Here is a 22,795-nt window from a genome sequence, read left to right on the forward strand (position 1 = left end):
TTTTGTTTGTTTGTTCAGCTGAAATAGGCATACTTTAGGTTCCAGGCTCCCTACAAGGATCTCAGTAGGAAGAAAAAGTCCCTGAAGGGAGAAGCAAGAACACTACTTTCCAAAACATATTTATTATTACTGTACAAAAAGCACACCCACCCCTCTTCTGGTCTCTTTAACCCAGCCCCCAAGGAACTGTACATGGTGTGCAAGACTGCAGTGACCCTAAGGCATCTGGTGCACAGGCTGAGCTCTCTGCCTCAGGTCCTTTCAAGTGTTTGGGCACACAGGCTGCCAGGCTGGGGCAAGGGGGCTTCCAGCTCACACGTACTCTTTGGCAGAGTTGGGCTTAGGGTAGGAGTGAGGTGCACGGTACCCAGCTTTGCTCTCACTCCCAGGACAGGAGCAAGAGAGCAGTGCACCTCCCAAGAGGGTCAGAGCAGACCCTGCCCAGCCAATGAAGATGGCAGGACCAAACTCATACCTGTGGAGAGAAGGGATTGGGGTCAGAAACCCTGGCCTGCCTCCCAACCCCTGACCTGTTCCCTCAGTAAACAGGAGTTCCATACTTACTTAATATTCATGGGGACCAAAGGGTTATAAAAGTCTGTGACAATCATGTGACCATACCAGGAGCAAGCTGTCAAAGCGGCAAGACCTGGAGAGGCAAGAGGATTGGATACTGTGAGACCCCCCCAAACCATCACCTTGCCCACCTTCACTCATAAGTGTCCTTGAGGTCACCTTGGACCTGTGATTCACCTGCTACGATGAAAATGATGCCTCCGGTCATGGCTATACGGGCCTTCTTCACTTTGTCGTCTCCCCCGCAGCGTGTACACTTCATGCCCATTGTGGCCACCAACATGGCCAGGACGCCCAGCACCAGGGATACCACCATTAGGGCTCGCGTGGCCTGAATGGCCGCTGCAGGGAAGGGGGAAGGCATTGCTGGAAGTGCAGGCAGCCCAACAACGGTTCCAGCCTTCCAACTGCCCGAGCTGCCTGCAACCGGCCTGGCATACACTTGGTGTCCACGTCCCGGCCAGTTTGGGGTGGATCCCGACTCTGCAGCCTTCCAACTCCGCCCCGCCCTCTCTCTCTGCTCTCGGACCCGCCCGGGGCGACCGGGTTTCGATGAAACTGCCCCGAGTAGGGGGAAGGGTGAAAGGGTGAAAGGGGACTCCGCAGGGGCCGCAAATGACGGCCCGGGGTCCCAGTTCTGACCCCACTACGGAGGCCACAGAGTTTGTGGCTTCGTCTAATCGGTGGATGAGATTAGAGACCGCAGGCATCCGCCAACTGACAAGAGCGCACGCCTCCTCCGCCGGACCCCGTGGCCTTCTAGCCAAGCCACCCTTTGTCCGAGAGAAAAGAGCGGGAGTGGGTGAGGCCACTGCCAGCTTTGGGCTGTAGGGAAGAACAGGCCCACGGCTCGGCTACCCCGTGAGGAGCTGGGGTTGGAAGAAGGGTGCAGCGGGCTGGGTGCGGGTCCACGTGTAGCCCCCCGAAACCCCGGCGTCCCCACTGCCCCGTCCTGACTGCTTCCGCTCCCTCCTCTCCCCTCCGCCTCCAGAGCAACCCCGGGCGTCAGGCCGCAGGGCCCCAGCCCTGCCCCGCAACCGCCCCGTGACCTCGGCCCTCTAGGCGCGTCCGCCCCGTCGGTCTCGCGGCCTTACCCGGCAGGGCGAGCACCGAGTCGTACATTTTGCAGTTCATCACTCCCGTGCTCTGCGTGACGCAGTCCATCCACAGCCCCTTGTACATGGCCTGGGCTGTGATGATGTTGTCGCCCGCGTACGAACTCATCTGCCACTGCGGAATGGCGGTGCACGCCACCAGGCCCACCCAGCCCAGCAGGGCCATGGAGAAGCCCAGCAGCTGCAAGCCCGAATTGGCCATTCCGCCTCAGAAGGGACTGGGGGCGCCGGGCTGGCGCCTCAGCAGTAAAGCAAACAAACTGAGGGGCAACCCCACAAGTCAATTTGGGGTAGAGTTGTAAGTCGCCTAAAGAACAAAAAAAAAGTTTTCTGTCGAGTGACTGCAAATTTCTTATCACCCGAAGAAAAGACAAATCGCCCCGCCGGTCGGCGAGGGTCTCACAGCAGAGAGAGCAGACTACGCCCGGAGGACTGGTAGCTTACAAAGGCGACTCTCGAAGGCCAGGCCGTTCCCTCCGGCACTCTCCCAGACGCTACCCAAACAGAAGGTGGAGGGGCCTTGTGGGCAGTCCTGGGTGCTGGAAGTCCCCAAAGTACCCTCGGCTGTCCGCCCGAGGTTAAGGTGCAAGCAAGCAGCGGCGAGCGGGCAGATGCGGTCGGACAGGTGCGGCGCACCTGAGTATATGTAGGGCGTGGGTGGCGCGCCCCCGCCGGCACTGGGAACTAGAGGGGGAGCGGAACAGGAGGGGCAGCCAAGGGTGACCTGACGTCACCGAAGGGACACTCACCTGGGCCGGAAGTCCTGGCCCCAGGTGTAGAGGAAGAAACCCGAGCACCAGGGTCACGCCCCTTCACTAGCTGGTCTGTGACTGCAGGTGGGGAGAAGGCGGAGTTTTCTCGGAAGTCATCCCCTCTGGACCGGGCTTCACTTGGGCACCAGGATACCCCTTCCCTTCTCCCCAGCAGGTGTACCAGGGACCCTGGGGAACCAGAGAACGGGGACGCCCCTGGCCAGCCTTCGCTCCACCCGTCTCCCCCCACCTCCCGCAGGGACTCTAGCTTCAACCCTAGGTGCTCTTCGTCTTGCCCTACTTTACCCCCACCCCCACCTTCTTCTCTACTTTTTCTTGTCTCCTAGCCTAGCCTACCCCACCTTCAGGGGCCCGGGCTCCAATTCCTCAGAATCTTACTTAGGCAGCCAAGTGGGAGTTGCTGCCCGGGGCCACCACCCTGGCACATCCTCCCGGTCCCCTGTCCGTCGCCCTTCTACCCTGCCTTCCAACAGACACCCAGCTTTCAGGCAAGACTTCCCACCTTCTTGCCCCCCTCCATTCAAATCCCTGACATGACTTAATGCCTGGGCCCTTAGCACTCCACCTCCCAGGTCACTATCCCCTCCCAAGTCAAGGGTCCTTGTAACATAACAGAAGGAAGAAACCACTGAGACCAGAAGCCAGCAGAGGATGGGGAGCAGGGTAAGGCTTCCTATACAGCCTTGGCCACACCCCTCACTCCCTCCCTTGGAGTCTTTCGAAACTTGTTCACCCTTCCCTCTTACCTCCCCTCCTCCCCCCAGCCTTCCCGCCCCGGGCTATGCACACATTTCTCTCTCATTCTGAGCTTGGACCTGTCTATTTCTATCTGGGTTCGCTCTCCCATCCTGTGCCCTCCCTAACATCTGGCTCTAAAGTGACTTTTGATTCAGCTCTCAGACTCCCGCCTCATCCCCCGGTTTTGTTTTGTTTTGTTTTGTTTTGTTTTTCACTCTCTCCAAACTATTGCCCCATCGTTCCCCTGGATGTCTCTTCCCAGCATCCCCCCATTTGCTCATTCCTCCCTCATCATTTATCATCTCCCCTTTCCTGCCTTTCCACTTCCTGTTCCACTTCCCTCTTTTAGTTTGCCTTTATTCCCGTCCTATCTCTAGTCCCCTTAGACCAGCATCACCAGTTAGTCTCTCTTCATCTTCCTGCCCAGTTTCTTCCCAATCTTCCTCTCCTCCCACCTTGTCACACCTCCAAACTCGAACACATTTCTTATTGTCTCTTATTTTATTTTTCTCTCTCCTTTCCCCCCTCAACTATCTTGCATTTCCCATTTTTGTCCTTTCCTCTTAAACCTTTCTCTGCAGAACTTTCCTTCTTGAATTCAATAAACAAAGGGCCCCTTATACTAAACTAAGTAACCCTGTAACCCTTTTTTTTCCTGTAAAATGCTGATTTTAGTGAACTCTTTTATTCATTTTTTCCTACTTTTTGGTTAATGGTGTTTTTTAAAGGTGCTTTCCAGCTCTGAAATTCCATGTTCCTCATTACTTAAGTATATTTAACTTCTCTTAGATGAGATCAGGTGCGTTCAGGGTGTTGTGGCCATAGATTATTTAACTTCTCTTCAAGCTCACTGCCATCACCTCTTGCCTGGACATTGTAACTGCCTCCAAAGCAACCCCTCTGTTTCCCTTCTTGTCTTTCTAAAATCTAGTCTCTGGAAGTCCCTTTTCTTCTTTTTTTTCTCTTTTTTTTTTAAAAAAAATATTTATTTATTTATTTTTAGACAGAGGGAAGGGAGGGTAAGAAACATCAATGCATGGTTGCCTCTTGTTCACCTCCCACCAGAAATCAAACTGGTGACCCTTTGGTTTGCAGGCCAGCGCTCAATCCACTGAGTCACACTAGCCAGGACATGACTTTTCTTTAAAAAACAAACAAACAAACAAACAAACTTAGATCTTGTCACTTCCTGTTGAAAATTCTGAAATCTTCCAATGGCACTCTTTTGTCCCTATTGCTGTACTAGATTTGTCAAATGCCATACCATGCCTTACCAGACTCTGCTTCAGCCACACCAGTATCTTTCTGTTCTTGAAACATACTTCCTGCTAAAGTGCCTTTGTACACCCTGTTCTGTATGTCTAGATGTTCTCCATTTACCCCCACCCACCTTCCTCTACCCAGCTAGCCAACTAATTCTTCAACCGTCAGCTCAAGAATGACTTCTTCTAGGAAGCCTGGCCTGACTACCCCACCCTGGACTGAGTCAGATCTCCTGCTGAATGCTCTGACCGCTACTTACACTTTCAAAGCTCTTATCATAGTTTGAAACTATTTACTTTGTGTGGTTATTTATTCAATGTCAGTCTCCCACTGTACTAAGTTCCAAGAGGGCAGAGATGTGTCTGGGTTTATCACCAATAAATATTTGATGAATAAATGAATATTGAAAACTAACAATATTTTCATCCACTTGTTCAACCAGTATTTTCTGAGTGCCTATATAATGTGCCAGACACCTGTACACTGAGGATACAACTGTAAACAAGACATTGTACTCATGTAATTTAGATTCTAGGGAGAGGAAGCAGACCATAAAGACATAAACAAGCCCTGATTGGTGTGGATGAGTGGATTGAGCACCAACCTGCAAACCAAAACATCCCTGATTCGATTCCCAGTCAGGGCACATGCCTGGCCTGGGGCCAGGTCCCCAGCTGGGGCTATTCAAGAAGCAATCAATTGATGTATCTCTCACACATTGATGTTTCTCTCTCTTTCTCCCTCTCCCTAAAAATAAATAAATATTTTTTAAAAGACACAAAAACAAAATGGTACATGTTTTGAAGGCAATAAAACAGGTTAATTTGACGTGTTTGGATCCACTCCAGAGTGAGGTCAGGGAGACCTTTCTAGGTAGTGCAGATAATGAGCCAGCCATGAAAGAACCGTGTTAGAGCCAGAGGAAGTAGCAAGCTCTAAATCCCTGTGTCGGTTGTCCCTTTAAGACTTGTATTAATTTAAAGCAGGATTGCTAAACTTCACACTATTGACATTGGGAGCCAGATAATTCTTTGATGTGGGTGACAGTCCAGTGCATTATAAGATATTTAGCATCCTTAACTTTTACTGGTCAGATGCCAGGAGAATCTTCCCTTGAACCCCAGTGTGACAATAAAAATATGAGTGCAAGGAGCAAGTAGTTCAATAGTTAGAATTAACCAAGGTTGTTAGCTAAAAAAGAAAGAGAAAGGATTTTAAGGTATTTGCAAGAGAGTGTTTTATGTGTTAGATCATTGATATATAGGGTAAGAAGGAGAGTAAGCATAAAAAAGGGTTAGTAGATGGTAAAAAACTGATAGGGTCAATGGTTTAGAAGTGAAAGGAGTACATGAGTAAAGACCCAAGTAAATGAGCCTGAAAGGCTAGGAAGTCATCATTAGAAGTGGGAGGCTCAGCCCTGGCTGGCGTAGCTCAGCGGATTGAGCGCAGGCTGCGAACCAAAGTGTCGCAGATTTGATTCCCAGCCAGGGTACATGCCTGAGTTGCAGGCCATAACCCCAGCAACTGCACATTGATGTTTCTCTCTCTCTCTCTTTCTCCCTCCCTTCCCTCTCTAAAAATAAATAAATAAAATCTTTAAAAAAAAGATAAACTACTTTCTTAAAAAAAAAGACCCATAAAAAAAAGTGGGAGGCTCAAGTTCAATAAAATGAAGGAGGTTGTTTTTGAAGATGACAAAGCCTGGGGGTGGACTAGAGAGGGAAATCATTGGAGATGAGACTGGAGACTGGAGGCTACAATGAGATGGAGTACCCTGATGGATTTTGAAGTCAACAGCAATAATGACAGGGACATATATGTAAAGAGGAAGATGGTGAGCCAGATGCTAAAGTCATCAGTGAATGTAGGTGAATAAGCAGGCTGAAAGGCCCTAGCAACAATTAGAGGTAGTGAATTTGCAGACATGAACTTCAAAGGAGCAGAGGATATTGAAGGATGAAGGAAAAATAATGGCCTATATAGAAGCAGCATAAGGAGCAATATTTCCAGCTCCAGACCCTGAGGTATAAGAAATAAGACCAAAAATAAGCCTCTGTTAAGAGGGCTGCCAGGGAAGTGTATTCTCCAAGACAGACAGTTTTCAGTAAGGTCTAGAAAGGAACATTCAGAGAACAAGCTGGGAATAGAAGGATGATCATAGACAAGTCCAAAAGTCACAGAGGAAGGGTTTGAAAGATCAAGTCTGGTAAGGGGATTGGGTCAGATTAGGGACATACACCACAGCATGGGGATGACAGGTGACAGGATGAGGTAAGCAGCCTGGTGTGGAAACCCAACCAACTTGTTTGTTTCCATAGGAAGGTGTGTTCTGAGTTCTGAAAAAGTGATAAATAAGTGAACTTTGGAAACTTGGAAATATTTTAATATTATGCATTATTACTCAAAAACTAATTATTATACTGATCACTGATTATTATTTTACTGGTTAAACCAAGAAGTGATAGTCCCAAAGCAGATAAAATATTCCAAGTTCTAATTCTACCTCACTTATTTTTAAAATTAACTAATTTATTAATTAATTTATTTTTTGAGAGAGAGAAAACATTGACTTGTTCCACTCACCCATACATTCACTGATGATTCCCATATGTGCCCGACCAAGGATGGAACCCACAACCCTGGGGTATCAGGATGATGCTCCAACCAGGTGAGCTACCTGGCCAGGGCTAATTCCACCTCATTTGGAAATATATTCTTGGACTTCAATTGTCTTATCTATAAAAGAGGAGTGAAGGTATTTTGCCTACTTAGGAAACAGGAGTCCAGGCCAGATTATCTCCTGTGGTTCTGCCTGGAGTGCATTTTTGAGATAGAGTTGTAGAGAAGGAGTGACAAAGTGACCAGCTCATTTTATGAGGCTAGGGTAATCTTGCCTCTGAAATCAGCTAAAGATAGTGTGAGAAAAGTATTAAAGGCCTATTTCATCTATAACTATAGACACAAAATATTACTTAATCAAACGTAAAAGTGTATTTGAAGGCAATACATTACGAACAAGGACAATTTATCCCAGGGATACAAGTGTCTCAATATTAGAAAACCCATCAATATAATTCACCACATTAATAGACTAAAGAAAAAATTATGTGGTTACCTCAATCAATAATTTATTTATTTTTTTTTAAAGATTTTATTTATTTATTTTTAGAGAGGGAAGGGAGGGAGATAGAGAGAGAAAGGGAGAGAGAGAGAGAGAGAGAGAGAGAGAGAGAAACATCAATGTGCGGTTGCTGGGGGTTATGGCCTGCAACCCAGGCATGTACCCTGGCTGGGAATCGAACCTGGGACACTTTGGTTCCCAGCCCGCACTCAATCCACTGAGCTACGCCAGCCAGGTCAATCAATAATTTAAAAAGCATTTGATAAGGTTTCAACACCTACTTATGATAAGTTTTAGAAAACAAAGATTAGAAAGGAAATTCTTTTTTTAATTTTTATGAGTTTATTTCAGCCAAACTGGGAGCAAGACCTCAAATGCTCCCAGAAAGGAAATTCATTTTTATTTTTAAGACTTATTTATTTATTTTTAGAGATAGGGGGAAGGAGGGAGAAAGAGAGGGAGAGAAGCATCAATGCATGGTTACCTCTCATGTGGCCCCCACTGGGGACCTGGCCCACAACCCAGGCATGTGCCCCTACTGGGAATCAAACTAGTAACCCATCAGTTTGCAACCTGTGCTCAATCCACTGAGCTACACCAACCAGGGCAGGAAATTCTTGTACTTAAGAAATTTTAGACTCAACTCTTTTATTAGGGGGTAAAGGACAAAGATGTTCACCATTGCCCCTTTTGTTTGACAAAATCCTGAAGTTCGTGATCAAGACTACGAGGCAGTAAAATGAGTAAGTAGTGTAAAAATTGAAAAGGACAGCATAAAACTGACTTATAGATGATTTAATCATCTACTTGGAAAAGTGAATGGAATCAGCAAGGATGTTCAGCAAGGTAGCTGTACACAAGATCAACCTACAAAAAAATTAACTAGTATTTTACTACACTGATAATAACAAATTAGAAAATATAATTAAAAGTAGCATCGAATTTGCATCAGTGACAAAATCACAGAGAAGCTAGGAATTAGCCAAGTATTCATAAGACCTCAGTGGAAAAAAAATTTTTCTAATAAATGACATAGAAGATGGCCTGAATAAATAAATAGTTCATTACACAGATATCAGCTGTCCCCAGAGAAATTTATAATTTGATATATTACCAATTTTAAAAAAAGATTTTGAATCCTGATTGGTGTGACTCAGTTGGTTGGGTGTTGTCTCTCAAAGCAAAAAGTCACGGGTTCAATTCCCAGTCAGGGCACATGGGTTGCAGGTTCATTACAGGTAGGTTGAGAATGTAGGAAAAGCAACCTATTGATGTTTCTCTCTCACATTGATGTTTCTCTCTCACATCAATGTTTCTCTCCCTCTCTTCCTTCCTCCCTCTCTCTATAAACATAAAAAAATAAAATATTTTTTAAAAAGATCTTGATAAGTTTACCCCAAAATTTGTATGTAGCAATAAAAGAGCACAAATGGTAAGTTGACATTGAAAAGGAAGAGTAACAAGAGAAGTCTTGCCCTTCCAGAAATTTAATCTTGCTACAAAGCATTGTAAAAAACAGCAACTTGTAGTATTAGCTGTAATTGTAATAACAGTGTAGCCCTGGCTGGTGTGGCTCAGTGGATTGAGTGTCACCCTGCTAACTGAAAGGTCACGAGTTCAATTCCCAGTTGAAGCACATGCCTGGGTTGCAGGCCAGGCCCCAGGTTGGGGATATATAAGAGGCAACCAATGTTTCTCTCCTTCTCTTTATCCCTCCCTTCTCTTCTCTCTTAATTAATTAATTAAATAACAGTGCAGTGTTAATACGAGAACAGAGAGATATACCAATGAAACAATATGACCTCAGAGACAGATAGTTTTATATATCAGATTTTGATATGTGGTAAATGTAGCTTAGTAAGAGCACCCAAAACAAAGATGTACTCCAGATGGATTAAAAAGACCTAAATATGCCCTGGCCAAGTGGCTCAGTTGGCTGGAGTGTTGCTAGAACATCAAAGGGTTGCAGGTTTGATTCCCCATCAGGGCACATACCTAGGTTGTGGATTTGAACCCCAGTCGGGGCACGTATGGGAGGCACCCAATCAATCTTTCTCTCTCTCTCAAATCAATAAAACACATCAAAAGTAAATAAATAATAAAATGACCTAGATGTGATAAGTAAACTATAAAGTTATTGAAAGAAAATATTTTTTAAAATGTTTGTTGTGCAAAGATGGAAAAGAACATATGCAAACTTTCAAAATCATTAACCATAAAGGGAAACAAATTGTCATTTTGATTATACCAAAAATAGGATTTATATTCAATGGAGTTCATGGAGGAAAATTTAATAGGCAGATGATAAAATGAGAGAAAATATTTGCAATGTTTAAATCTGACAAAGAACTGATATGATTTTTTAAATGTTGCAATCAACAAGAAAAATATTCTAAGAGAAAACAGGCAGAGACTATAAGGAGAAAAATAAAAAAAAAAGCCCAAGTACTCACAAGTGTTTAAAGGAATGCTTCAAGCCACGACTCATCAGACACAACTTCAGTAAGATATCATCTTTCCCTTATTGAACTGACGAATATTAGAAATCCAGACCAATTCTCATGTATTTGATTAAAACCTGATATAGTCCACTCTGGAGCTTAGGAGACTGACTACCTTGAAATATCAACTTTTGTGACAACATAGGTAGGTCTTGAGAGTATCATGCTAAAGGAAATAGCCAGGTGGAAAAGGACAAGAACCATATGATTTCACTCATATCTGAAATATAAAACAAAAAGCAATGAATGAAAAAACAAATAAATTCATAAATGCAGACAACAGAATGATGGTTACCAGAGGGAAAGGGCATTGGGGGAAGGACTGAGGGTAAAGGGTCAGATGTATGGCGACAGAGGCAATTAGACTTTGGGTGGTGGGCACACATGTATTATTGTAAAATTGTCCTTCTGGTATTTATATAATATTATTACCCAAAGTTACCCCAATAAATGTAATTAATTTTTTTAAATAAAAAAAAAGACTGACCATTTTACATGTCAGTGAGAGTGTAGAGGAATTAGAACTCTCATACACTGCTAATGGGAGTGTAAAACGCTACAGCCACTTTGGAAAACAGCTTGGCACTTTCATAAAAAGTAACACAAACACCTGTCACACTATCCAGCCATTCTACTCCTCGGTGTTTTCCAAAAGAAACAAAAGCACATGTCCTTACAAAGACACTTGTGCATGAATGTTTCCTAACAGCTTTATTTGTAATAGCCTAATGTTGGAAATAACCCAAATGTCCATCAACAGGTGAATGGGTAATCAGGTGAATGGGTAATCAGACTGATTACTATTGACAATCAAATCAATAATATTCAACAATACAAGGGAATGAATTATTGACACATGGAACAACATAGAAGAATCTCAAAATTATTGATACGTGAAAGAAGCTTGACAAAAGGATACATTCTACCCATTCACATAAAGTCCTAAAAAATTCAAACTAGTCCATAATAACAAAACAGATTTCTGGTTGCCTAAGGGGTGGGGAAAGAGCTAAAGGGAAGGATTACAAAGAAGCATAAGAAAACTTTGAGGAATGATGAATATGTTCATTATCTTAATTATTCAGACAGTTTCATGGGCGTACACACATGCCAAAACTTAAATTGTAGCCCTGGCTGGGTAGCTCAGTTGGTTAAACCATCATCGCAATACACCAAGGTTGTGAATTCGATCCCTAGTCAAGACACATATAAGAATCAATCAGTGAATGCATAAATAAGCAGAACAATAAATCAATGTTTCTCTCTCTCTTTTTAAAATTAATAAAACATTTAAAAACTTAAATTGTACACTTAAAATATATGCAATTTATTTTTTGTCAATTATGCCTCATTAAAATTGTTTTAAAAAACAGAAACAAATAACCTAATCCAGCCCTAGCTCAGTTGGTTGGGCATTGTCCTGCAAACCAAAAGGCAGACAGTTTGATTCTCAGTCAGGGCACATGCCTGGGTTGTGAGTTTGAACTCCAGTTGAGGCACATACAAGAGACAACCTGACTGATGTTTTTATCACACATCGATGATTCTCTCCCTCTCTTTCTCCCTCCCTTCCCCTCTCTCTAGAATCAATAAAAGAAAAAAAAGGGTTTTTAAAACCTCATTCAGTTTAATCTATTCTAAGCATTATGTGAGTATTACATTATTCACCTTCATTAAAACCCTAAGGTGTAGATACTATTATTATCTCCCCTCTCATTTTACAGATGAGATAAATAAGGCACAAAGAACTTCGGTAACTTTCCCAATGGCACAAAGTCAGTTAAGCATCAGAGCGGAGGCTCCAACTCAGGCTGTTTGGGACCAGAGTCCATACTCTTTATGCAGTTCTCACTCGAGGATATGTTCAGTGATTTTGGAGAGAGAGGAAGAGAGAGAGAGAGAAGGAAAGAGGGAAACATCGATGTGAGAAACATCGATCGGTTGCCCTCCACACATGCCTGACCAGGGATCTAAGCTGCAACCCAGGTATGTGCCCTGACTGAGAGTTGAACTTGCAGTCTTCTGATGCATGGGACAACGCTCCAAAGAACAGAGCAGCTCAGCCAGGGCAGAGTCCATACTCCTAACTATGCTGCCTCTGGGTGGATAGTGACTGAGAGGGTGTGGTGGTAACAGAACACTTCCACATTGCTGATGGAAGTGGAGACTGGGACAGTCATTCTTAACAGCAAGCTGGTAGCACTTAGTCATACTAGATATAAGCATACCCTATGACTCAGCAATTCCACTTGTGGAGAAAGATATAAATAAAGACACAGACACAGGCAAAGGGAGAGATATTTCTCCAAAAGAAGTTCTCATAGGAGTTCATAATGAACCTTGTATGAAAATGTTCATTGTCACATTCTTTGTTGTGGTTGGGAGCTAAAGTGACAAGGGTGCTCATCAAAAGGATTATAAAATGTGGTGTGACTGATACTGTGGAGTACTATGCAACAATAAATTTGATAATCACAGAGCAAGAATGAGTTTTCAAAACAGTGCTTTTCAAAATAAGTAAGATCTTGTCCTGACCATGTGGCTCATTTGGTTGGAGTGTCGTCCTGTAACCAAAGGGTTGTGAGTTTGATTCTCAGTTGGGGCACATACCTAGATTGCAGGTTTGTCCCAAGTCAGGCACATGGGGAAGGCAGCCAATTAATGTTTCTCTATCACATCAATGTTTCTCCCTTCCTCTCTCTCTGAAAGCAATGAGAAAATGTCCTCTAGTGAGGATTAAAAAGAAAAGGAAAGAAGATCAGAAAGAAAGAAATAGCCCTGGCCGGGTGGTTCAGTTGGTTGGAGCATCAACCCGATATGTCAATGTTGTGGGTTCAATCACAGGTCAGGGCACATACAAGAATCATCCGATGAATTCATAAATAAGTGGAAGAGCAAATCTCTCTCTTTCTCTCTTCCTCCCTCTCTGTCTAAAATCAATCAATAAAAACAATTTTTAAAATGATTTTGGAAAAGAACAAAAGAGCTCTGACTGGTGTAGCTCAGTAGATTGAGCATGGGTTGTGAATCAAAGGGTTGTCAGTTCAATTCCCAGTCAGAGCACATGCCTGGGTTACAAGCCAGGTCTCCAGTGGGGGCCACATGAGAGGCAACCACACATTGATGTTTCTCTCCTGTTTCTCCCTCCCTTCTCCTCTCTCCAAAATAAATAAATAAAATCTTTAAAAATAAATTAAAGAAAAAGAACAAAAGATATTACAAAATGCTATTTATATGGATTTAAAATGCACACAAAACAATTTGTAGTTTACAGGAGCAAAAACAAATAATGAGCATTAAAGCCATTGCAAGGGTTGCCTTTGAAAGGGGACAAACAAGAAATGGATATGTATGTAGAAGAGAATAGTTTTAAACATAGAAATAAAATAAGGCATAGATCAATGAAGAAAATGTACCAACAACTCTGTTGTTCATTCAGTCCTCCACACCTGAGACTCTAATGTGTAGACAAAATGCAGTGAAAGAACAAAGGGAGGAGATAGCATTACTGAAGCTCAGGAGTCAAGGTTCCCCTCTAGAACCTGGAAGCAAAGTGGGTCTGTATGGTAGGAGCTAGGGACAGAGTGGGGGCTATTGTGTGAAGGAATATGCTGGCATTCTCCTGCCTGTCCATCTCTTTACCAACCCATGGGGCAAACCCAACCAGAAAGCAGTGAATGCAGGAGCTTGGATAACAAAAGCCTGCAGGATTTAGCTCCCCATGATATAGGGCAGAGTTTAGGAAGGGCTACCACTTGTTCTGAAATTACATGGGCCAAGGATTACTGTGCAAAATCAACACACACACATTCATGAGCTCCAATTCAAAGTTCCCACTGTGTTGTTTGTTTCTCCTTCATTTTCAGTCCTGTCGGTCAACATCTTTCCCCCACCTTCCATGCCATTTTTCTCTCTCCCAACACTCTCCTTATTTCTTTTTTGTCTTCTCTTCTACTTCCCCATCACTTCTCCACATTCTCTAAACTACTCTTCCTCTCATATCTAGTTCTGACTTTCTTTCTTTAATTCTGCTTTTCCTGGGGTTTAAACCCTTAGACTGGTCCCTGAGAAGCATCAGAAAACAAAGCATCTGACCAAGAGCAGGAATGCATCTTAACCCAAAGAGCAGGACGGAACCCAGGGTGCTGGACCCCAGCCCTGTACTTCACCTGCACTCACTTTCATCTGTCCCCAACCTGTGCCTCCCTCCTACTTTCTTTTTTCCCCTTGGCACCTTTCCCTGCTTTTCCTTCTCCCTGACCCACTCTCTTTGTGATATTCCAGCATTCCTTGGTTCTCCTTTTACCTTCCTGATTGGTCCTGTCTGCTTCCATCTATCGCTTCTGCTCCCTTTTGCTCACATATGATTGGTTCTGCTTAATGGTCACACCTTAGTTCTTCATTTACACCCCCTCGTCAGATAGGTGGAGCCATTTAGCAAATGGTTCCCTCCTTTGTGATTGCTCTCCAACCTATGTTCTTGGCCATTGGGAGCAGACCTACCTTTTACTCATTCAACAAACATTTACTGAGTGCCTGACCCTAGGCTGGGTGCTGGGGATACAAAGGTAAACAAGGTGATCTTCCGCCCTCAGTGGTTCAAGTACAGAGAAGAAATGATGATGATATACTGTACTGGGGGCACATGGCTTTCTGGAGGTTTCACAGAGGGGAGAGTTTTTTTTTAAAAGGATGAATAGGAGTCCTCTGGTATTCCAGACTGAGGGATTATTAATATGACAAAGACACCATGAATAAAACAGCACTGTGTCCTGGGCACAGAAAGTAGTTAGATATTGAGTGAAGAAGATAGAAGGTGAGGAAGAAACAGGAGAGGAGAGAGGCAGGAGGATTGTGCACTCTGAAAAGTGATTTGAAATGGAAAGCGGGGGCAAACAAAGCCAGTGACTTTTTGGGTGAGAGTGATGAGGGTGAACTGTTTTGTATTATACTCTGCCCTCCATGTAAGGGAAAAGGAGGGGCAGGAACACTAATCAGAGTGAGGGTGATCTGGACCAAATTGGCAGCAGAACAGGTGAAGAAAATCAGATGATTGTGAGTTTAGGAAGTCAAAACACCAATGTTAGTAACTAACTGGATAAAGGGGGCTGCAGGAGAGGAGAAAATAAGCATGATTTCCAGGATTTTCATAGAAGTGATAGGGTGGCTATTGAAACCATTCACTGAGATGAGAAAATTAGGAAGAGCAGGTTTGGACTCCATCCAGGCGGTAGCTGAACATTCGGATCTGGAGCTCCAGAAAGAGGCCTCAGTTTGATGTAACAGAAGCCTTAGAAAGGTAGAATGGCCAGGGACGAGGGGCCAGAACCTATCCTGGACCCCATCTGTAAGCGGGTCCTCACTCTCCCTCCAGGTGGCACTACAGCCCCGCGCTTCGGAGCCCTGTGTTTGTGAGCTGAGCGCGTTCTGTATTCCTTGTTCAGCTTTTGCCTGGACGAGCCCACTCTAGGTCACGTCCTCCTCGCATGGCAGGATTTAGCTACGGATTCAAACCGGGAGTGGCCTCCAGAAAGCGTGTCCAAGTTGTCCACGCGACCAGCACATGTGTGGGGGCTCAGGGACCTCAGGACTGGTGGCGTGACTGGTGTGACCACCTGTCCCTCGGGCCGCCTCCAGGAACCAACGTGAGGAACAGGGGAGGGGTACGGAAAAGGCCAGATAGGTAGTTCCCGGAGCAGGGATGAATAGAACCCGTTAGGAGCGGAATTTCCCGTCCTCCAGGGCTACCCCCGCGTGGGAAACGTGTTGCGGGCCCTTTAAGGTTCCATCTCCCTGTCTTCCCCAGCCTGGGACAGGCCGGGACACCCGGGACCTGACATTTGGCTTCTCCCAACGTGTGAGCTAAAAATAACCGCCGTGGGTTACTTTAGGCCATTGCCCCTCACGCACCCCGCGAGCCGTCTTGCCCGCCGTCTCAGGCCACCCCAGTTCCCTCCCGGGCAAGTATACCTGGCCATTCCCTCCTCTCGGACCCCTCTGTCCCAACCCACGGCGTAGCACTTTTAAGTCGCCTCTTCAGCCCAAAACTGAGTTGGGCTGATGGGAAGAATCTTCACACGACGGGGACTGGGCCTTCTATGCTCCAAGCAATTTTTCCCAAAACTTCCCAGCAAGAAGCTGGAAGGAACCTGAGGGGCGTGTCTCGTCGGGCACGCTGAGGGGTGTGACCTGGCTGCGCAACCCGCTGTCTGGTGCCAAATTCTAAATCCCAGGCTTAGGGAGGGGCGTGGCCTTCTGGGGTGTGCGGGCTCCTAGCCAATGGGTGTTGTGAAGGGCGTGGCCCGTGGGGGCTGTGGGGGCTCCTCAGGTCTTCCATCAAGCCCGGCTCCGCCAGATCCCCCGGAGCCTTGCCGCTCTCGGGCTCCTTGGCTTTGGCTGTGGGTCCCGCTGGGCCCGCCCTCCGCATTTTACTCCGGGACCCCTGTCGCCCCCGCGCCCTTTGCCTGCCAGGCTGGGTCGCAGACCCCAGCCGTCTCCCTCTCGTTAACTGCAGCTCCAGCTCCTAGGACAAGATGCCGTCGGGCTTCCAACAGATCGGCTCAGAAGTAGGGTTCAGCATGCGATGGTGGGATGGGGGCACGGGTCTCGCTTTTCTTGGGCTGGGGTCGCAGTTTGGATCAGCTAAGGGACGGTCCCTGCACAGGCTCAGGGGTGGGGGTGGGAACCTGGCTATTTATACTCGGGCCGGACAACCCGTGACTGTCGTATTCCAGTACCTCTAAAAGACTGAGTGGGTCCGGGGGAGACCGTTCAGGGGCACTGACTACAGCTGGGGTTTGTGAGGAAAGGGCTCACCCCCTTCTCTAGTGCACGGTGCATAGCGCCAGAATCAGGGACACTTTGTCCTCGATCCAATTTGAGAAAGCAGATCCAGGCGGGTCTCCAGGAGCTCTCCGTCTGTCCCGGCTCCTGGGAAGGTTTAGAGGACCAGAGGCCCTCCGTTGGCCCCCACCCTCCACCCCTGGCGGTTCTCCAGAACGCTGAACTTTCCCTTGGCCCCATGGTTAGTGGAGGGGCAGAGAGGATTGGCAACCTCCCCGCCCCCCACTCCCCCAGCTCAGGTTTCTGCTTGGAGACAGTCTGTGCCGCCAGTGAGCGGCCACCACAGCCACCGCCCCTCACACCACTTTCCCGCCCCCATCCCCTGGGCAAGGCTCTTCCAGGCAGAAGCCGGCAAGGTCCCGCGCCCTTTGTTGGGGCTTAGAGAGGGAGGGGAGACAGGGGTGGGGTGTGAGGTATGTGTGTGTGTGGAGATAGAGAAGGCCACCACAAGGTCCATAGGCCGGGAGGAATGACCTCGATGTCCTTTTTGGAATTGCTCTTTTTGAGCCTGTTGGGGGCCTCCAGGCGATAACTGAGAGAACCCCCAGAGGGAAGGGAAGAGAACAGAGGTTGATGATGATAATGCACTGTCAGTTTATAAGACCAGTCCTGTCCAGGATGCTGTTAACATTTTATTTTGATTTTCACACTTTCATTGACAGGTAGGCAAAGCAAGCAACATTCCCCCTACCTCTCCTAACATAGAACAGGAAATCTATGTTCAAAGTGGGGAAGTGACTTGCCCAAGGTCACACAAACTGAACTCAGGTCTCTTCAGGCCAAGCCTGTCCCAAGGTCACAGAGGAATTGTGAGACCTAGGTCCTCAAACATTGCTCTGCTGGCTGGACTCAAACATCCGGTTTCTCCTCCATGCCCTGGTTACTGTGGGGTTCTTTCTGCTCCTGTTTACACTCAGATCTTCCCACAAGTCCTAATATGGCCCAGTTTCTCTCACCCAACACGTTGGATGGAACCCAGTAACATAAGGCTCTGGCTGGGCACAAGCCCAGGCCCCTGAAGGAAGGAAAGAAACTATGTTTCCATGTGACATGCCTCCTCTCTACTTCTGCCTGCCCAGGAAGGGGAACCCCCTCAGCAGCGAGTCACTGGGACCCTGGTCCTCGCGGTGTTCTCTGCTGTACTTGGCTCCCTGCAGTTTGGCTACAACATTGGGGTCATCAATGCCCCACAGAAGGTGAGGGTCTTGTGGCTGATAGATTGGGGGTGCCCAAACAAGGAAGGCAGGGGACAGTAGGGATGAAAAGAGAGGGAAGGGTCTGTGGGAACTCACTCCTCTGCTGTCTCCCCAGGTGATCGAACAGAGTTACAATGAGACGTGGCTGGGGAGACAGGGGCCAGAGGGACCTGGCTCCATCCCCCCAGGCACCCTCACAACCCTCTGGGCTCTCTCCGTGGCCATCTTTTCTGTGGGCGGCATGGTCTCCTCCTTCCTCATTGGCATCATCTCTCAGTGGCTGGGAAGGTACGGGGCCTGAAGGACAAGGGTAGGGAACAGGAAGGGAGCCACAGCACAGGCACCCTAACTCTCACAGCCCCACTCTCTGCCTGCCAGGAAGAGGGCGATGCTGGTCAACAATGCCCTGGCAGTGCTGGGGGGCACCCTCATGGGCCTGGCCAACGCTGCTGCCTCCTATGAGATGCTCATCCTTGGACGGTTCCTCATTGGTGCCTACTCAGGTACCCACAGGCACCATGGCCCTGCCCAGTGCCCTGCTCTCTTTCACCATCCTGGGTTTGGTGGGAAGGAGCGTGCAGCTGCCTCAGCCCTCTCTTCTTCCCTCTGCACAGGGCTGACGTCGGGGCTGGTGCCCATGTACGTGGGGGAGATTGCCCCCACTCACCTGCGGGGCGCCTTGGGGACACTCAACCAACTAGCTATCGTCATTGGCATTCTGATTGCCCAGGTGACTGGGACTGGCCTCATAGGAGGATAGGACCCACCCTTGGAGTCAGTCTGTGCCACCAGTGAGAGGCCACCACAGCCACTGCCCCTCACACCACTTTCTGGCCCCTATCCCCTAAGCATGGCTTTTCCAGGCAGAAGCCAGCAAGGTCCCCCGCTCTTTGTTGGGGTTTAGAGGGGGAGGGGAGACCGGGGTGGAGATAGAGAAGGGAGGGGCTTGGGGAGGGGCTGTGGGAAACAGGCTGAATGGCCTGCCTTTCTTCTCTCACAGGTGCTGGGCTTAGAGTCCATGCTGGGCACTGCCACCCTATGGCCACTACTCCTGGGCATCACAATCCTGCCTGCCCTCATGCAGATGATCCTGCTTCCCTTCTGCCCAGAGAGCCCCCGCTACCTCTACATCATCCGGAACCTGGAGGGGCCTGCCAAAAGGAGTGAGCTTCTACCTAATCTTGCTAGTGCCTATCCCCCTCCCAGACCTTCTCCTTGTCCTCTCAGGCCTGACCCCCCTCACCTCCAGGTCTGAAGCGCCTGACAGGCTGGGCCGATGTGTCTGGAGCACTGGCTGAGCTGAAGGAGGAGAAGCGGAAGCTGGAGCGAGAGCGGCCACTATCCCTGCTGCAGCTCCTGGGAAGCCGTACCCACCGGCAGCCCCTAATCATTGCAGTTGTGCTGCAGCTGAGCCAGCAGCTTTCAGGCATCAATGCCGTATGTATGCCACAGCCTCCAGGAAGGACAGGGTTAGGGAACAGCCCTAGAGGAGAGGAGAAGGGAACAAGCCCAACTCCCTTAAAACTCAGGGTGAGTCCAGCTTGGTGTGCCTGCAGGGGAGGGACGGACATCCCTGCCATCCCTTTTCTTGCCCCCCACTTCTAGGTTTTCTATTACTCAACCAGCATTTTTGAGACGGCGGGGGTGACTCAGCCAGCATATGCCACCATAGGAGCTGGTGTGGTCAACACCATCTTCACCTTGGTCTCGGTAACTGCTGGCCTCTGGAATGGCTATCACCACTGGCTTCACATCCCTTTGTTGTCTCCACCCACCCAATCCCTCCCACATCCCATGCCCTGAAGCCCCCTGCCAAGCCCTGACTCTCCCCACAGGTGCTTTTGGTGGAGCGGGCTGGGCGCCGGACCCTCCATCTTCTGGGCCTGGCAGGAATGTGTGGCTGCGCCATCTTGATGACTGTGGCTCTGCTTCTGCTGGTGAGGCCTGGGAGTAGGAAGGTGACCGATTGCCCAACCCATGGGGACCTCCCCAAGAGGCTCTGTGTCCAGTCAGGGCTGTTCCGCAACATATGTGCCCTTGATCCTGGAGTGAGCCTGCATGCTAGGACCGTGGTCTGTGCTCCCAAAGGACCCAGGCAGCACTTCCTCCCACACTGGGGGGAAGCGGTAGAGCAGCACAACTCTGGCAGCCAGGAGGGAGAGCTGCTGTCCAGCCCTGGGAGCAATAATTCCTAAGGACCCAGCTTTAGAACCATGGGAAACTGATCACCTTTTTGTTGTTGTTGTTGTTGTTGTTGTTGTTGTTGCTGCTGTTGTTTTTGTTGTTCTATTATTTTTTTTCTTGTCTTTGGGAATTGATTATATTAATAGCTGAGAGTCCATAATATTCCTTCTGCTTCGAATCAGCACCAGGCAGTCAGCTGAATGTCAGTGTTCAGAAGTGCTCAAGAGCCTGTTTTAACTGAGGGTAGCAGCCTCCCTCCCCATGAGCTGCTGGGAGGGGTTGATTTCAGTTCTCTGGGTTGAGCACAAAGAAAGATCCAGAGAGATCTGACCTGAATTCCCACCCTCCCTGCCTGGTCCCCAGGAGCGGGTTCCAGCCATGAGCTATGTCTCCATTGTGGCCATCTTCGGCTTTGTGGCATTCTTCGAGATTGGTCCTGGCCCCATCCCCTGGTTCATTGTGGCCGAGCTCTTCAGCCAGGGACCCCGCCCAGCAGCCATGGCTGTGGCCAGTTTCTCCAACTGGACGTGCAACTTCCTCATTGGCATGTGTTTCCAGTATGTTGCGGTAGGTGGCCTGCTCCTGTCCACTCTCCCACAACCATAGGCCAGAGGGGGACAACTCTCGGCTAGCACATTGGCTTTCCAGTCAGGCACCTCCCTATCCCTGCTGGTCTATTGGTAGATGATGTGGGCCCTAAAGACCACCCACTCCACCAGAATCAAAAGAAAGGAATTGAACTAGGTCACAAAGCAACAGAGGTGTCTTCAAAACAAACTAGTGGCATAATTTATTTAGACTAGGAATAAAATTATAAACTTCATATTAATACAGTGAATGGCTGGGAGTCCACTCTGAGTGTAGCAACTCAGGATGGTAAAAGGGTGAAAAACTATAGGAGAATTGGGGTTCAGAGGATCAGTTTTTCACTAAATTCTCATTCCTGGTTATTTCCATTGCCCTGAAAAGCAGCCACCTGCCCTCTGCAGTATCCTGGCTCCCTATGAGAGACTTTAGTTCCTGAGACTGCCCTTCCCCTCCCCTTTGTCACACCTCTTTCTCTGCCTATCCCAGGATGCTATGGGTCCCTACGTCTTCCTTCTATTTGCTGTCCTCCTACTCGGCTTCTTCATTTTCACCTTCTTAAGAGTGCCTGAAACCCGAGGCCGGACGTTTGACCAGATCTCAGCTGCCTTCCGTCGGACACCCTCTCTTTTAGAGCAGGAGGTGAAGCCCAGCACAGAGCTTGAGTACTTAGGGCCAGACGAGAATGACTGAGGGGACAGGCAGGGGTAGGAGAGCCAGTCCTCTCCATGCCCCCGGGAACCCCCTCCTTTCCTTTGTGGCACTTTAACCCTCTCTTCCCCATCACTTCTGGGGTGGAGAAAGCCCCTGCAGCCTGGTGGAATTGGAAAGCTGGAGGGTGGGTGTAGTCTGAGCACCCCCTCTTTCCCCTTGTGTGACTCTTGGATTATTTATATGTTATGGGTAGGCTGTGGTCATCAGGGTGGGCCGTTCTCCCCTTTTGCCCACCTCCTACTTTCTCCATAATTCACCCCCATCCTGCCTCAGCTCCAGAATTTACTTTTTCCCCTCTGCTAGAGAAGAGGGATTGGAGGAGAGGCTCTACAACTGACTTTAGTGTGGGTGAACTGAAGTACAGAGCAGGAATGGAGAAGGGAAACAACTTCCTGTCACCTTGGACTCCTCCTACTCTCTGGCACTTTCTCTGAGTTCTTGCCACATAGACTCTGGGTGAAGAGGGCTCTCTGGACCCCTCCAAGGCAAAGGATGCACCTTCCCAATGTTTAACCTCACCTCTCACTGCAGGCTCAGTCCTCCTGCTCAACCTTCTAGGGCGGGAGGGAACACCTGCCCACACGTGGTAAAAGAAAGGGACAGCAAGTTCCTGCCTCTAAACCTAGGGCTCTGGGCTGTACCCTGACTGTGCCCCAAGGCCCCAACTCTTCCCTCCTCTCCCATTCTAGAAGGGTGTTGTATCCATAGGCTTTTGACCAACTAAGGGAAAGAGATTTGAAAGGCTGCCTGTAAACACTGGGCTGGGAGGAATCTTCAGATATTTTTGTATTGTTTGAAAAAGGGGTAGGGAGAAGAAACCAAGTCTGTTGTACTAAATGTAAATATACAGATACATATATAAAATCACTGTATGAGATGAGTGTCCTGTTGTGGAGGCACTGAAGGTTGGGCTCGGGGACCATAACTTCCCCTCCCCTCTCTCCCTCCCTCTGTCCCACCTCAGCCCTAGGTCAAAGGATCCTCTGGTGCTATCACTCATGCCCCCACTTATATTTCTAGTCATTGCTTTAATTAGCAGTAAATGCTAATAAGCTGTAGGTACAAGTAGCAGACTGCGCTCTCAGCACTTTACAGAACACTCCTCTGCAGGGGACATATTATCCCCATTTTACAGATGGGGAGGTGGCTCTCACAGGGATGAGAACACTTGCTCAGAGCTCCGCAG

General features: G+C 47.9%; 2 protein-coding genes across 3 annotated transcripts; one reads left to right on the forward strand and one right to left on the reverse strand.

Moving 5' to 3' along the window:
• Positions 1-103: 103 nt before the first annotated feature.
• CLDN7 (claudin 7) lies at positions 104-2,351 on the reverse strand. 2 transcript variants are annotated; one of them, XM_045824251.1, is made up of 5 exons: positions 2,136-2,351; positions 1,671-1,998; positions 754-918; positions 565-649; positions 104-475 (listed from the first exon to the last, which is right to left on the reverse strand). In XM_045824251.1, the coding sequence occupies exons 2-5, from the start codon at positions 1,891-1,893 to the stop codon at positions 313-315; spliced, it is 636 nt and encodes a 211-aa protein (XP_045680207.1). In that variant the 5' UTR covers positions 1,894-1,998; positions 2,136-2,351; the 3' UTR covers positions 104-312. The 2 variants fall into 2 exon arrangements, with proteins under 2 accessions (XP_045680207.1, XP_045680206.1); XM_045824250.1 differs by having other exon boundaries at positions 1,671-2,351.
• A 14,056-nt stretch (positions 2,352-16,407) lies between these two features.
• Positions 16,408-22,476, forward strand: SLC2A4 (solute carrier family 2 member 4). Its single transcript, XM_045824227.1, has 11 exons — positions 16,408-16,653; positions 18,010-18,126; positions 18,242-18,414; positions 18,505-18,629; positions 18,741-18,856; positions 19,127-19,289; positions 19,376-19,563; positions 19,732-19,836; positions 19,962-20,063; positions 20,674-20,877; positions 21,385-22,476. The coding sequence occupies exons 1-11, from the start codon at positions 16,621-16,623 to the stop codon at positions 21,586-21,588; spliced, it is 1,530 nt and encodes a 509-aa protein (XP_045680183.1). The 5' UTR covers positions 16,408-16,620; the 3' UTR covers positions 21,589-22,476.
• The last annotated feature ends 319 nt before the right edge of the window (positions 22,477-22,795 follow it).

This window comes from Phyllostomus hastatus, unplaced genomic scaffold (genome assembly GCF_019186645.2).
Source record: "Phyllostomus hastatus isolate PE091 unplaced genomic scaffold, TTU_PhHast_1.1 phas_scaffold_55, whole genome shotgun sequence".
In the NCBI taxonomy this organism is placed as follows: Eukaryota; Metazoa; Chordata; class Mammalia; order Chiroptera; family Phyllostomidae; genus Phyllostomus; species Phyllostomus hastatus.